The 12,784-nt window shown below is 34.9% G+C and overlaps 2 protein-coding genes across 4 annotated transcripts; one reads left to right on the top strand and one right to left on the bottom strand.

The window, feature by feature from the left end:
• The first annotated feature begins 18 nt into the window (after positions 1 to 18).
• LOC113299685 (methionine aminopeptidase 2B-like) lies at positions 19 to 5,298 on the top strand. 3 transcript variants are annotated; one of them, XM_026548759.1, is made up of 13 exons: positions 19 to 163; positions 659 to 808; positions 1,429 to 1,522; positions 2,470 to 2,506; positions 2,605 to 2,712; positions 2,933 to 3,032; positions 3,226 to 3,371; positions 3,451 to 3,542; positions 3,703 to 3,797; positions 4,162 to 4,258; positions 4,385 to 4,528; positions 4,624 to 4,841; positions 4,972 to 5,298. In XM_026548759.1, exons 2-13 carry the CDS (start codon positions 689 to 691, stop codon positions 5,080 to 5,082), a joined length of 1,362 nt encoding a protein of 453 aa, XP_026404544.1. In that variant the 5' UTR covers positions 19 to 163; positions 659 to 688; the 3' UTR covers positions 5,083 to 5,298. The 3 variants fall into 3 exon arrangements, with proteins under 3 accessions (XP_026404544.1, XP_026404543.1, XP_026404545.1); XM_026548758.1 differs by having other exon boundaries at positions 25 to 163; positions 652 to 808; XM_026548760.1 differs by lacking the exon at positions 19 to 163 and adding an exon at positions 209 to 335 and having other exon boundaries at positions 652 to 808.
• Positions 5,299 to 6,856: 1,558 nt separating this feature from the next.
• LOC113296035 lies at positions 6,857 to 8,380 on the bottom strand. Its single transcript, XM_026544375.1, has 3 exons — positions 7,691 to 8,380; positions 7,344 to 7,578; positions 6,857 to 7,236 (listed from the first exon to the last, which is right to left on the bottom strand). Exons 1-3 carry the CDS (start codon positions 8,378 to 8,380, stop codon positions 6,857 to 6,859), a joined length of 1,305 nt encoding a protein of 434 aa, XP_026400160.1.
• Between the last annotated feature and the right edge of the window lie 4,404 nt (positions 8,381 to 12,784).

Raw genomic sequence — 12,784 nt, 5'->3', positions numbered from 1 at the left:
CTCCGAATAAAGTGTTTTCCATATCGACACTTCTTTCTTTACTTCTCTCTTCTTCTTTTCTTTTCTATCTTACATCACATAGCGCCTGCAACTCCCCTAAAACCCACCACCATCACCATCACCATCACCATCACAACAACCACCACTCAGCTAGCAGAACAAGGTAATACCTCCTCTTATCTATTTCTCTGTGTACCTTCCGTCTCCATTAAACCCTAATTAAAGTCAGCTGTTTGCTTGACTTTTTATATGTACAATCCCTCCTAGGGTTTTAAATATTTTCATCGCTTGGATTTTCAACTCTATTTTACTCGATGAACTAAAACAATCTTTATGTAAGATTAAGCATTAATCTGATATACGCTATTGATTGTATTGCGATTCAATAATCTGTTGGGTTTTTTTTTTCCACTAATGGCCAAAAAAAAAAAAATGAAAATATTGATTATAGGTTTTATTGTTTAGATAGGGTTTAATATTATTCGGACCTTTGTGAGACTGTCCTGTTAATGTATTAGTATCTGGTTGATATCTGGATTACAATATATAAAACAGGTTCTGTGTTGGGATACTTGGTCATAATAGTTTCGTTTATTCAATTTAAATGTAACTTCTTGCCTATATTGTAGTTCTGACCAAAATAATTTTCAGTAAGCAGAAAGTAACGAGGAAGGAAGAAATTTTCAATATGGTAGGGACTGGGACGGACTCTCAAGCTGTTGAGGTAGAGGGAAATGCTGGGGTTTCTGATCAATTGAAAAGCCTTCAAATTAACAATGATCAGCAAGGCGATGATAATCATGTCTCGGTATGTATGTGGTTGCTTTTATTTTCTTTGTAAAGAAGAACCTATGGTGTATACTGGGGTTGAGAACTAGGAAGTGATTCTTACATGACCTTTCCCTCTTTGTATCTCTAGCTTGTAATTTATATTGCAACCAAGACCGTGCAGCAGTCATATAAGTTATATAGTTAACACGGTATCCAACAGAGTGATGAAGACTGTCTAAGTTATTAACTTACTTAGTTGAGTATCTCGTACACTTACCAACTTACGTGACTGTAGATTGTAACTAACGAGAAACAAGGGAGAAACAATTCTATAGGAATTCGTTTCATGCATATTATGTTCTTCTGTTTTTGTCGTTATCTTGTGGCTGAGGCTGTTATTGGCTTATTGTCACAGAATTGTTTCTCTAAATAAACATTGCTCCTGTTTCTTTAGACTAGGATGTGAGCAGATCCACAAGTTTGCACTCTATGCTAATTGCGCATTTATTGTATTCTTTGGTCTCAATTAAAACTCCAAGTTGCCTTCAAGTTTATGCATAAATATGATTCATCTAAAACACTGTCTTATAAAGCGAACCTTAATTCTGTAAGTGAAAATTTCTGGAACTGTGTTTCTGAAGAAAGTAAAATTTGCAGTCTCAAGATAGCAATGGTAAGGGAATCTCGCCTCCTGAAAGGAAAGAGGATGACGGTGAGCAAGGGGATGAGCAAGCAGTAAATGAATCACAAGGTTAGTTTCAAAGAATAAGTCAGATCATTATTATGTGTTTTGATTTTTGCTTTCCCACATTCTAAACGTAGTTACTCTTTTTTGCATGCTTCTGTACTTTCTCTGCATTTGAAATATCAGGAAGTTTAATGGAATGAAGCACGTACTTTTAGATCGTCTGCTTGTTTGTCAAGCTATTTATGTCACTAATGCCTTCAGCAAAAATCATTTGGACGGAACCTGGGAAGGGTGTAATGACTTTTGTATGCTAATCAAACCAAAATATATGGCTATATAATGTTGTCTAATTAAAGGATTATGTGGCTACCTGATGGGCCTAGATTATGCTGCTGCTTTATCTCACTCAGTTGTTTCTTAATAAAATATTATTTGAATAGTCCTAAATTTGTTACTTTGACAATCCGACTCTAAATCATGTAGTAGTTAGTAAGTAATTACTCTTTCTTCTCTGTCTTTTTTTCTGTGTTACAAGGACACTCCATAAAAAAAAATACGCCGTGTCGACACTCATGTCCGACACCCAGGACACAGCTCAATTACGAAGACAAGAATAAGATATTTAATAAAATTAAAAAACACTTCAGCTATAGATTTTTTTTAATGCCTTTTTTATTACTCATATACATATATGTAAGTATTTTTCTATGCTCGCTATGCGTGTCCCTGTTTTCTAGTTTTTTAAGTTGTCGTGTCAAGGTAACGTATTGGACACGACACACCGACACGTGTCCGTGTCCTTGTAACACAGCTTTTTTTCTTTTAAGAACCAGTTTTGCAGACATTGCCCTGGACATCTAAAAATATTTTGGTTCTGTGCACGCAAAAATGCTTTCTACAGTATAGAGCTCTCTTGTGGATCATCTGAGATTACGTATCGCCAGTAATTGTATTCTGTTACCAGTTTCTGTAGTTATTTGGTGTACTCACACCCTTCAATATTTTTGCAGAAATTACCAAGAAGAAAAAAAAGAAAAACAAAAGCAAGTAAGCACTTATTTGATTATGATCAATAATTATAACGATGCATTGAAGTTTCTCTATCTTAATGTGAAACTTTCTCCTTAACCTTCTTTCATTTACAGAAAAAAGAAAGGGCCCCTTCAGCAGACTGATCCACCATCCGTCCCTGTAGCTGAACTTTTCCCATCTGGGGATTTTCCTGAAGGCGAAATTCAAGATTATAAAGACGAGTAAGTGGTTATTGTATCTTAAGATTACGTGCACTTATTCACGCATTTTGTATCTACACGTGAGCTATCTTTCAAAACAAATTAATTATGGTACTGTAAATTTGGTGTCCCACCAAAAATTAGAAGCCCTGTCAAAATAATTATGGAATTGGATCTTATTACTGAATTGGCATTTCTCTTTCGTGGGATTTATCTTTCTTGATTTCCTTTTTGTTATTAGTAACCTGTGGAGAACTACTTCTGAAGAAAAGAGGGAAATGGAACGCCTTGAAAAACCTATCTACAATGCTGTTCGCCAGGCAGCTGAAGTTCACCGACAGGTTGCACTTTTATCCATTTAAGGATTTGTAGAATAGTTAAAACATCATATTTTCTTCTCTTTTTGATGATATGTAGAACATTCATCTACTGCTATGTAGATGTTCTCGAACAATGTTATCACGTTTATCTATGCTCTATGAATCTGAAGACGATGTTTTTCTACAATTCTGATCTTCCATTTAATTTTATTAGGTTCGCAAATACATGAGGAGCATTATAAAGCCTGGAATGCCAATGATTGATATGTGTGAAACTTTGGAGAATACAGTTCGTAAGTTAATTTCTGAGAATGGTCTGCAAGCAGGCATTGCCTTCCCTACAGGTTGCTCACTAAATTGGTAAAGCCTTTTCCTTCCACCTTTTGATATACATTTCAATGCATGCCTTTTGTTTTAAGCTGCATCGATTATATTACAGGGTTGCAGCTCATTGGACTCCCAATTCTGGTGATACGACTGTACTTCAGTATGATGATGTTATGAAGTTGGATTTTGGTACTCATGTGGATGGTATGACACAAATTTCTTTACTGGTCATGTTGCGCCTAATATTTGTCCAAGTTTTTATTATGCGTCTTTCAAGTAGTAGGCTTAGCAGCATGAGTGTTGTTTTCCTGTCGATTTTAATAAGTAATAACTTATTTGAACTTTATTGTTTTCCTTTGTCCAGGACATATAATCGACTGCGCATTCACAGTAGCATTTAATCCCATGTTTGATCCACTTTTGAAGGCCACACAAGATGCAACAAATACTGGAGTGAAGGTAGTTTGTATTCCCTGCGTATAGACTTGCTGTCATAATGTTGGCCTTAATCGATAGGGTTTTCATCAATTTCATCAAAAATTTGTCTATTTAGCAGTTTAACATATAATGCTTCTTATTTTATCATTATCACGCTGCAAAAAATGTTGGTATATTTCTAGAGATACCAATGTGGAACAGTGGAATGCTTGTTGCAATTGAAGTTTGTGTTTGGGTGTGGCCCGTGTGGGTATGTTAGCCTTTGCAGGAACGGGAGTGCCTTTTACATAGTGCATAGCTACCACTTGTAAAAGAGTTATTATTTCGAGATTCATGAATTAGCAAGCGTTTCTCTATTCTTACTCTTTAATTATCGCTTGCTTAGGAAGCTGGAATAGATGTACGCCTTTGTGATGTTGGTGCTGCAATCCAAGAGGTCATGGAATCATATGAAGTGGAGATAAATGGAAAGATATTCCCAGGTAAGATTTTTGATACCCGTCTTCTGCTTAACAATGTTAAGCTTTTTCATTTTGTGTTGCTTTGTTTTTGTGGGAGTATTATGTCATGCCTTTTTGTTTATCTTCTGTATATATTTATTTGCATAGTGAAAAGTATCCGAAACTTGAATGGACATAGTATTGGGAGTTATCAGATTCATGCTGGTAAATCAGTCCCAATTGTAAAAGGAGGAGAACAGACAAAAATGGAGGAGGGCGAATTCTTTGCAATAGAAACTTTTGGATCGACGGGTAACCTCTATTCTCCTGAGCCATGGTATTAAAAAGTTCAGGAATTTATCGCTGTTATTGACTAAAGCAAACACATCTATCTCTTAAAACCGCAGGGAAAGGGTATGTTAGAGAAGATTTGGAATGCAGTCACTACATGAAAAATTTCGATGCTGGGCACATACCACTAAGGCTACCTAGAGCGAAGCAACTGCTGGCAACTATCAACAAGAATTTCTCGACATTGGCATTCTGCAGACGTTACTTGGACCGACTTGGGGAATCTAAATACTTAATGGCATTAAAGAACCTTTGTGACAATGGCGTTGTTCAGGTACTCCTTGTTAACTTTGACAACTTCATGTTTTTGGAAGGTTCTATTAGTGCATCCTTTCACTATCGTGTTTTTAGCAAGAAATGAATTGAACATGACATGGTTTTTTCCTCTCTTTTTTCCCCCTTAGCCCTACCCCCCTTTGTGCGACATTAAGGGCAGCTACGTATCTCAGTTTGAGCATACCATCCTGCTACGGCCAACCTGCAAAGAGGTGATATCTAGAGGCGATGACTATTAATTACGCAAGAGGCGGTTCTTTGAATAAAAACTTCATAGCAACGTTATTGAGAGGACTATGTACCCAAGGTTTTCTTGATTAATTTGTCTTTTTTATGGGAACTGTCATTGTTGAGTAGGATTTGGAAAAACCTGTTGTTTTTTTTTTTGCTAAATCATTAAATTTTATTACTAAAAGAAGTTTACAGAATACAGAAAAGCCAAGACATTTTCAAGGCTTGGAACAAAAAGAAAGCTTGAGCCCATAACACTAGGCTCAATAATAAAGGAAAACTAAAAGTAAACTCCTCCGAGCATTACAAGCAACAGAATCAGGGAAATCAAAACCTGAAATATACATCTGTTTCATTTTCCATTTTGCTAAGAAATTGTGGCTTTTCTTCATAGAACTGCACTACTCTTGCTAATGTATCTCCTTTTTTGGCCATCTTGTCAGCGGAGAAATTTATTTCTCTATACATGAGTGGCTAAAAGTTATAAAAGGACTACTTTGCTTGATCTTCATCCACATGTGAGTTACTATCCATGGTAGCTTATTGTTACTGAGAGCAATTAGAACAGCTTTTGAGTCTAAGCTAAAACATACCTCTTGATATCCTTTTAAGAGAGCCCGTTCCCTTGCTACAATGAGAGCCATAACTTCAGCTAGGTGGTTACAACACCTAGTCCTCCTGATCCAGCACCAAGACAATCTCCCACACTATTTCTTGCTATAAATCCCAAATCTGCCATACCAGGATTCCCTTTAGAAGCACCGTCGGAACATATTAGGATTTGATTCCGTTGGGGCAGTTTGAAGTAGCATTGTTTAGCTACTACATTTATTTATTTTTTGATCCAGAGATATCAAAAGTGAGAAGTATCTGTAAATCATACATACTGCCATTCATTCTTCCTCTCATTCTTACTCTGCATTCCTTAGTGAATCTTGAGATCTGTTGCTTGAATTTTTCTGAGTTTGAACTTTCCCCTTCATATATGATTCTGTTTCTTGCATGCCATAATTGTAACATAATATTAAAAGCACAATTATACCAAACCTCCTTGATTGCAGTGCTCTTCCTTTTTGCTATATTTAGCACATCTCAAAATTTGCAGGTTTTGAGCAGTGAAAGATGTTGCTTATCCAGTGCCATATTGATTCACTAAATTCACATGACCAAAGTAGGTGTTCCATTGTATCTTGATGGTTACCAAAAATATAAAATTTGGAAACAGTAGAGAAACCCTTTTTCCTGACGGATTCTTCAGTTGCACATTCTCCTTTTGAGATTTTCCATGAATTGGCAGATGTGTTAGGATAAATGCATGGTTGCCATACCTGATGTGCTCAAGAAACCACTGAATGTTTTTGTCTTATCACATGAGCAACATTTGCTACTGAAAAATTGCCAGTGTTGTCATGAACCCATATTCTTTTGTCTTTGCCTCCTCATATTACTGGTAATTTATTAAGATCAAAATACTTCAACATAAAATTTGGAATATGTCATTTACCATTTTGGATCAATTCCTGCACTTTCATCTCTGAATGTTGTTGAATGTATTCATCATCCATATGTCTGTCAATAAGAGCAAAATCTTTAACCCATTTATCCTTCCAAATTGAGATGCTTTTTCCATCACCAACTAACCACCTGCTACATTCTTGTACTTCTGTCATAACCCATTTCAGGCATGGCCATATGGATGATTGTTTGTGATAGTTTATCCATTCTCCATTCTTGTTTTGATATTTAGCTTTCATTTATAGAGCTCATTCCACTTCCTCTGTTTCAATTTTCCATAGAAGGTTCATTAGCATTGCTTTGTTCATCATTTCTAGTCTTCTTAAACCCAATCTCCCCCTCTTCTATAGGTGCATTTAATTGACCCCATTTAACAGTTACTAACTTCTCTACATCAGGATCACCAGACCACAAAAAATTTCTGATGATTCTTTCAACAATTAGTATCACAGATTTGGGCCATTTGTAAACTGACATACTGTATATGGGCATGCTACTTTGCACAAATTTAACCAATGTCAATCTGACAGAGAAGGCTAACAATTTCCCCATCCATCCCGCTAGCATTTTTTGCATCATTTTCACCATACCCCATACTTGATATGTTTTAACTCTACCAGGATTAAGGATGACTCCTAAATATTTATCTGGAAAAACAGATAACTCCATTTGCAGAAAGCTTGCAATTTCATTTCTTCTAGAATCTGAAACTCCACCCACAAAACATTTTCTCTTGGATTTATTCACTTCTTGCCCTGATGCTTTTTGATATTTACCCAGTCCATCAAATTTTGTAAATTCTTCTTGTGCCCATTACAAAATATGAATATGTCATCTGCAAACATTAGATGGGTTGGCTGGAAACCACCTCTATTTACCATTGCTTGAAGCTTGCCTGTTTGAACCAACTTTGAGATGTTTCTACTTAAAACTTCCTCAGCAAGTACAAACAGTATAGGTGAAAGTGGGTCACCTGAGCCCTCTTCCAACTTAAAAAAATCCACAAGGTCCTCCATTAACTAGTACTGAGATTCTAGCCGATTCAAAAACTTTTCTTAACCAATTTATGCTCTTCAATGAAAATCCAAATCTTTTTAGTACTTCAAACAAGAAATTCCAACTTATGGAGTCAAAAGTTTGAGCGATGTCAATTTTAAGACCTACATTGCCTCCTCTCCTTTTGATATCCAACTCATCAACAAGTTCAGAAGCTAAAACAATCTTCTCTTGTATGTTCCTCCCTTTGATGAAAGCACTTTGTTGAACTGAGACCATTTCATCAATCATAGTACTAACTCTTGTTGTAATAATTCTTTTTATGACTTTGAAATTGAAATTGGCAAGTCCAATAGGTCTGAAATGCTCTGCTTTTTTTGCTCCTTGTATTTTTGGAAGTAGAAACAAAAATTTAGAGTTGAAACCTTTGGGGATGAAATTATTCCTCCAGCAGTATAGGATAGCTTCCACCAATTCTGTCCCAATTGTTTCCCAAGCAAATTTGTAGAAACTCCCTGGAAAACTATCAGGCCCTGGAGCACTATCATTCATCTCTAAGATTGCTTTTTTGGTCTCAATTGAAGAGGGAATAGCATCAAGAATTAAATTGTCTTCCTCATTTAAAATTTTTGGTATTGCTGCAAACAGATCTTCATCAAATTTTACCGTTGTTTCTTCAAATTTCTTCTGAAAATGTTTGACTAACGCATCTGCAATTTGTTGTTGATCAGTTACTAAATTTCCTTCTTCATTTTCCATTTCATTTATGTTGTTCTGTGCTCTTCTGATTCTCATACTTGTATGGAAAAAAGTAGTATTAGCTCCCCCCTCTTTTACCCATTTAATTCTATATTTATTTATCATCATTTCATTGTATTATTGGGATGCCAACTCATGTTTTCCTCTTGAAGTTATTAAACTATTAAGCAGCTTAATATTTTCAGGATCAATATCTGATTCCAGTGAAGCAGCTAAAACTTCATCTTTCAGTAGTTTTCATCTTATTTCTGAGATCACCAAACACTTTCCAATTCCATTTTTTTAAAATAATCTTCAATCTTTTGAGTTTACTAATGAATTGAAATGCAGGATTACCATCACATTGTTCTTCCCATGAGTCTTTTATCACCTTAACGAAACCCTGATGAGATGTCTAGACAACTTGATATCTAAATGGAGCATTAGGTGGTTTAGGGACATAATTAACACCACCCAACAATGCACCATGATCAGATGTTCCCCTAACTCCCACTTTATAATACCATCTGTCATATTTTTCCAGCTACTGAATATTGAAGAAAGTTTTGTCAAGATCACATAATATTCTTCTTCTGCCCACTCTGTTATTACACCAAGAAAATTTGATTCCAGATCTTGGAGCTTGCATTGATATTCTTAATGTGTTTCTGCCACCTTTCTTTTCCTCATTTTCTAATACCACATTGAAATCACCAATTACTAGCCATGGTGCATTCCAATCATTTATCTGAACTAACTCTTCCCCTAGTGATCTTCTATCAATTGTTAAACAAGCTGCATGAATACCAGTGACCAATACATCACCCACTTGCACAGTGATTGCTTGTCTTGTTGATGAAATTACAGAAGGATTAGATAAAGATGCATGCCATATTAACCAAATATTTCCCTTATCAGTTTGACTGGAATTATGTATTAACTTTTGACACATTCCAGGAAGTTTCAAATTTTTTATAATACTACTAGAAGCCTTTACTTTAGGTTCAGAAATCCATAGCAAAGAATTACTAAAATTAAGAACTAAATTTCTAAATTTATCCTGAGGTTGAGATCTCCTCAAACCCCTGATATTCCGGTATAATACTCTCATTGAGATTGAGAGGGTTGAGAAGTGTTGCTACTTCCCACTCCAGTTTTTACTAAATTACTAGCATGCTTTCTTGTAGTGACATTAGGAATACCTTTAGTGCTTTCCCCTTTAACTGGTTTGGTGATGATTTTAGAAAATGCTTGATCTTGTTTTTCCACAAGTTCATCTAGAGCATTGAATTTGCTTGGAGAGATAATTTTACTTCAATTTGCACTGTCACTTACTGAATTAAGTCTTCTATTTTTGACTGCTTTACCACCTACTCCCTTCCGGCTTAAATTTTCTTCATCACCAGAATTTATATTAGATAGCACTTTTGTTTTTAAGACTTCCACTGATTCTTCAACTGTAATAACTTTTTCAGCTACATTGTTTAAAGATGGAATACTTGTTCCTACTTCAATAAGTTTCTCTACTGATAAGGCAGGAAAATCTTTAGGAGAATTTAAAATACCTGTAAAGCCAACTTCCTCATTTTGTGCATCATTTTTTGCAGATTGCTGCAGAGGATCATCTACAATTCTCCTTCTTCCACTTCATGAGATTTTGATGTTCCTTCATTAGTTGGGGTGTTACATATACAATAAAACATCGATAAATTAATATACTTGGGACTGCCAAAGTTTATCAATTTAGCGAAGTATTAATTTATCGATAAATTAAGAAGTTATTAATATACCGAAGCATACCAAATTTAGATTTCAAAAATAAGTTTTTAAAACATTTTCCATAATAAGATTTCGAAAATAAGTGTGTAGAACAATTTTCCTATAATAGCAATTTTCCTATGAATTGGCATTTACCTTTGAGAGTCCATTGTTTTCTCAGATTGGATTCAGCAACTGATAACTTGGGATTTACAAGATCCAAACGACCAATTAAGTTAAATCTCCATTCATTTAAATTTGCATCAATAATTTCATCAGGAGTAAAAACCGAAGTGCTAAAAGTAATTAGAGCTGAAGAATCATCCGATCTTAGGTTTCGAGCAACCTCATAATCAGATTTAGGATCTGAGTTATTAGACATTTTTCTTCAAAATTCAAATGATAAGAATCATCATCACTAAAAACAAGAATCTCATGAACAAATTAGTGTAAGAATTGAATTTAATTTTCACCTGAGATGATGATTTTGTGAAACTAATTCACGTAAGAAAAAATCAGTATGTCAAGTGTTATTACAAAAGCTTTTCCAGTTACTCCAAATTAGTGTAAGAAAGAAATTTCTCCAAGTCGATCGTCGCGTCGCGAAAAAAAAACCTGAAATTAATATGTCAAGTGTTATTACAAAAGCTTTTCCAGTTACTCCAAAGGTGTGAAAGATTTAAAGATCTATATAATTCGAATTACAATTATCTGGGTTATATAAAAATATGACAAATGAAAGGCATGATTATCGAATAATTACAAATAAATTAATAACTTCGCTAGAATAATATTTTTTGCCAGTCCCGACTTGGGCCAGTGTACTAAATTTATAAGATAATAAAAACTTTAAGCCTCCAATAGGACCCAACTAATATATAAATTAATGATTAGTGTAGTATCACCACATATGGTGTTTTATTAAAATATGAATCCAAAATTATTTGTTTCTTGTTCACATTTGTACATTTGTATAATATTGGACTTCATTTCTAATTTTTTGTAATATGTTGAGAAGTTCGACAATGATTTTCTTGTGTTGTTTTTCTTATTTTTTTAATTTTAACATCAAAGTTTTTTTATTTACACACATAATATGCAATAAGTAGTAAATAATTTGATTTGAAAATAAAAATTTTACACTTGCTATTATAGGAAAATTGTTCTACACACTTATTTTCGAAATCTTATTATGGAAAATGTTTTAAAAACTTATTTTTGAAATCTAAATTTGGTATGCTTCGGTATACTAATAACTTATTAATTTATTGATAAATTAATACTTCGCTAAATTGATAGAATTTTGCAGTCCCAAGTGTATTAGTTTATCGAAGTTTTTTTACTGTATATGTAAACAACGCGGATTTTATAGAATAAAACTTTGAATTATACTCTGTTGAGTATTCATAGTTTAACACTGATAACCAGCCTTGAACTGCCTAATCTGCACATATTTGAAGAAGTCAAAACTGGCACCGTGAAGTTCAAGTCATCAAAATACGGCTGGCATTTCCTTTCCAGCGGCCGGCAAGGTACCATTTCAGCATGAGCGCCAAAATTTCAGTCACTTGTAATCCACCTAGCGTTGAGTATTCCAAGTAAGTTTGTCTCTCCTATCCTCTAACTCCCTATAGTTCTTGCACCTTTCCTCTGTTGATTACCTGAGTCTTGCAACTTTTGTTAACAACTTTAGAGGACTGAATCAATAAACTAGCATTGGCATTTCAGAAAATCTGCATAGTTCAAATAAGTTATGCACAAAATAAAGAAAGTAATCTAGAGCAACTAATAGGATCAAATTTTAGTTGGGAACTATAAAAAAAACTGAATAAAATTGTTGCACAAATGAATACTCACCTTGAGCTTTTATCTCCGGCGCTTATTTTTAAGTGCATTCCATTTTTGAACTACGTACTGCATTACTTCCTTTAAGCTGGCTTGCCTTTCTTCCCTAAAATTCCAAAGCTCCGGGACTGGATATCTTCCACTGCCATTATACTTATTTATCTCCAGTAAAGCAGAAGTCACGGCGTCATACACTTCCTGGCCCCATTCATCTTTCAGCTCTTTTAATTTTTCATCATTTTCATTTATAACTTCCTGCACCATACAGGGTTGTGAATGCTCATACGCATTCACATGGATAGAAGAAAGTAAATATGACAGAAATTGACATGAGAACAATTAATATCTGGAGAGTTTTACAGATTGAGAGACTCACATGAAGGTTGTTGTTGATAGCAACATTCTCAAAAGGATACCACTCTGAATTTTGTATATGCTTCTGCCACAGTGAACATAACTCAGCAAATTTTGTTTCTTGTTCTGAAGGTGAGAACTTCTGGCTGCAAGCATCTCGAAACGGTTTCGCATTCAGCTCCCCCATCCGTTTAATCCCAATATTAGCACGGTTATGGCGCTTATTTCCAGAGTCATCCAAAGCCTTTAACGCAAGAATAATTACTTAGCTTTCCAACAAATAGCAAAAGTACTTACGGGGCATGAGGAATAAGTCATCCATAAACTTCTTACCTCGATCAAAACTTTGCGTGCCTCCTGTAGATCACGGTTACTCTTGTGCTCTTTGTCAATAAGGGTTTGATTCAAGGTACGCACACTATCCAATTCATAATCTTTCTCTTCCAGTTCTTTGCGCAATTGATCCGCCTCAGTTTGGAGTTGGGCATTGTCTCCAGTACTCAT

This window comes from Papaver somniferum, chromosome 7 (assembly GCF_003573695.1).
Source record: "Papaver somniferum cultivar HN1 chromosome 7, ASM357369v1, whole genome shotgun sequence".
In the NCBI taxonomy this organism is placed as follows: Eukaryota; Viridiplantae; Streptophyta; class Magnoliopsida; order Ranunculales; family Papaveraceae; genus Papaver; species Papaver somniferum.
The sequence above is the reverse complement of the archived record's forward strand: the minus strand, read 5'-3'. Positions and strand labels throughout refer to the sequence as shown.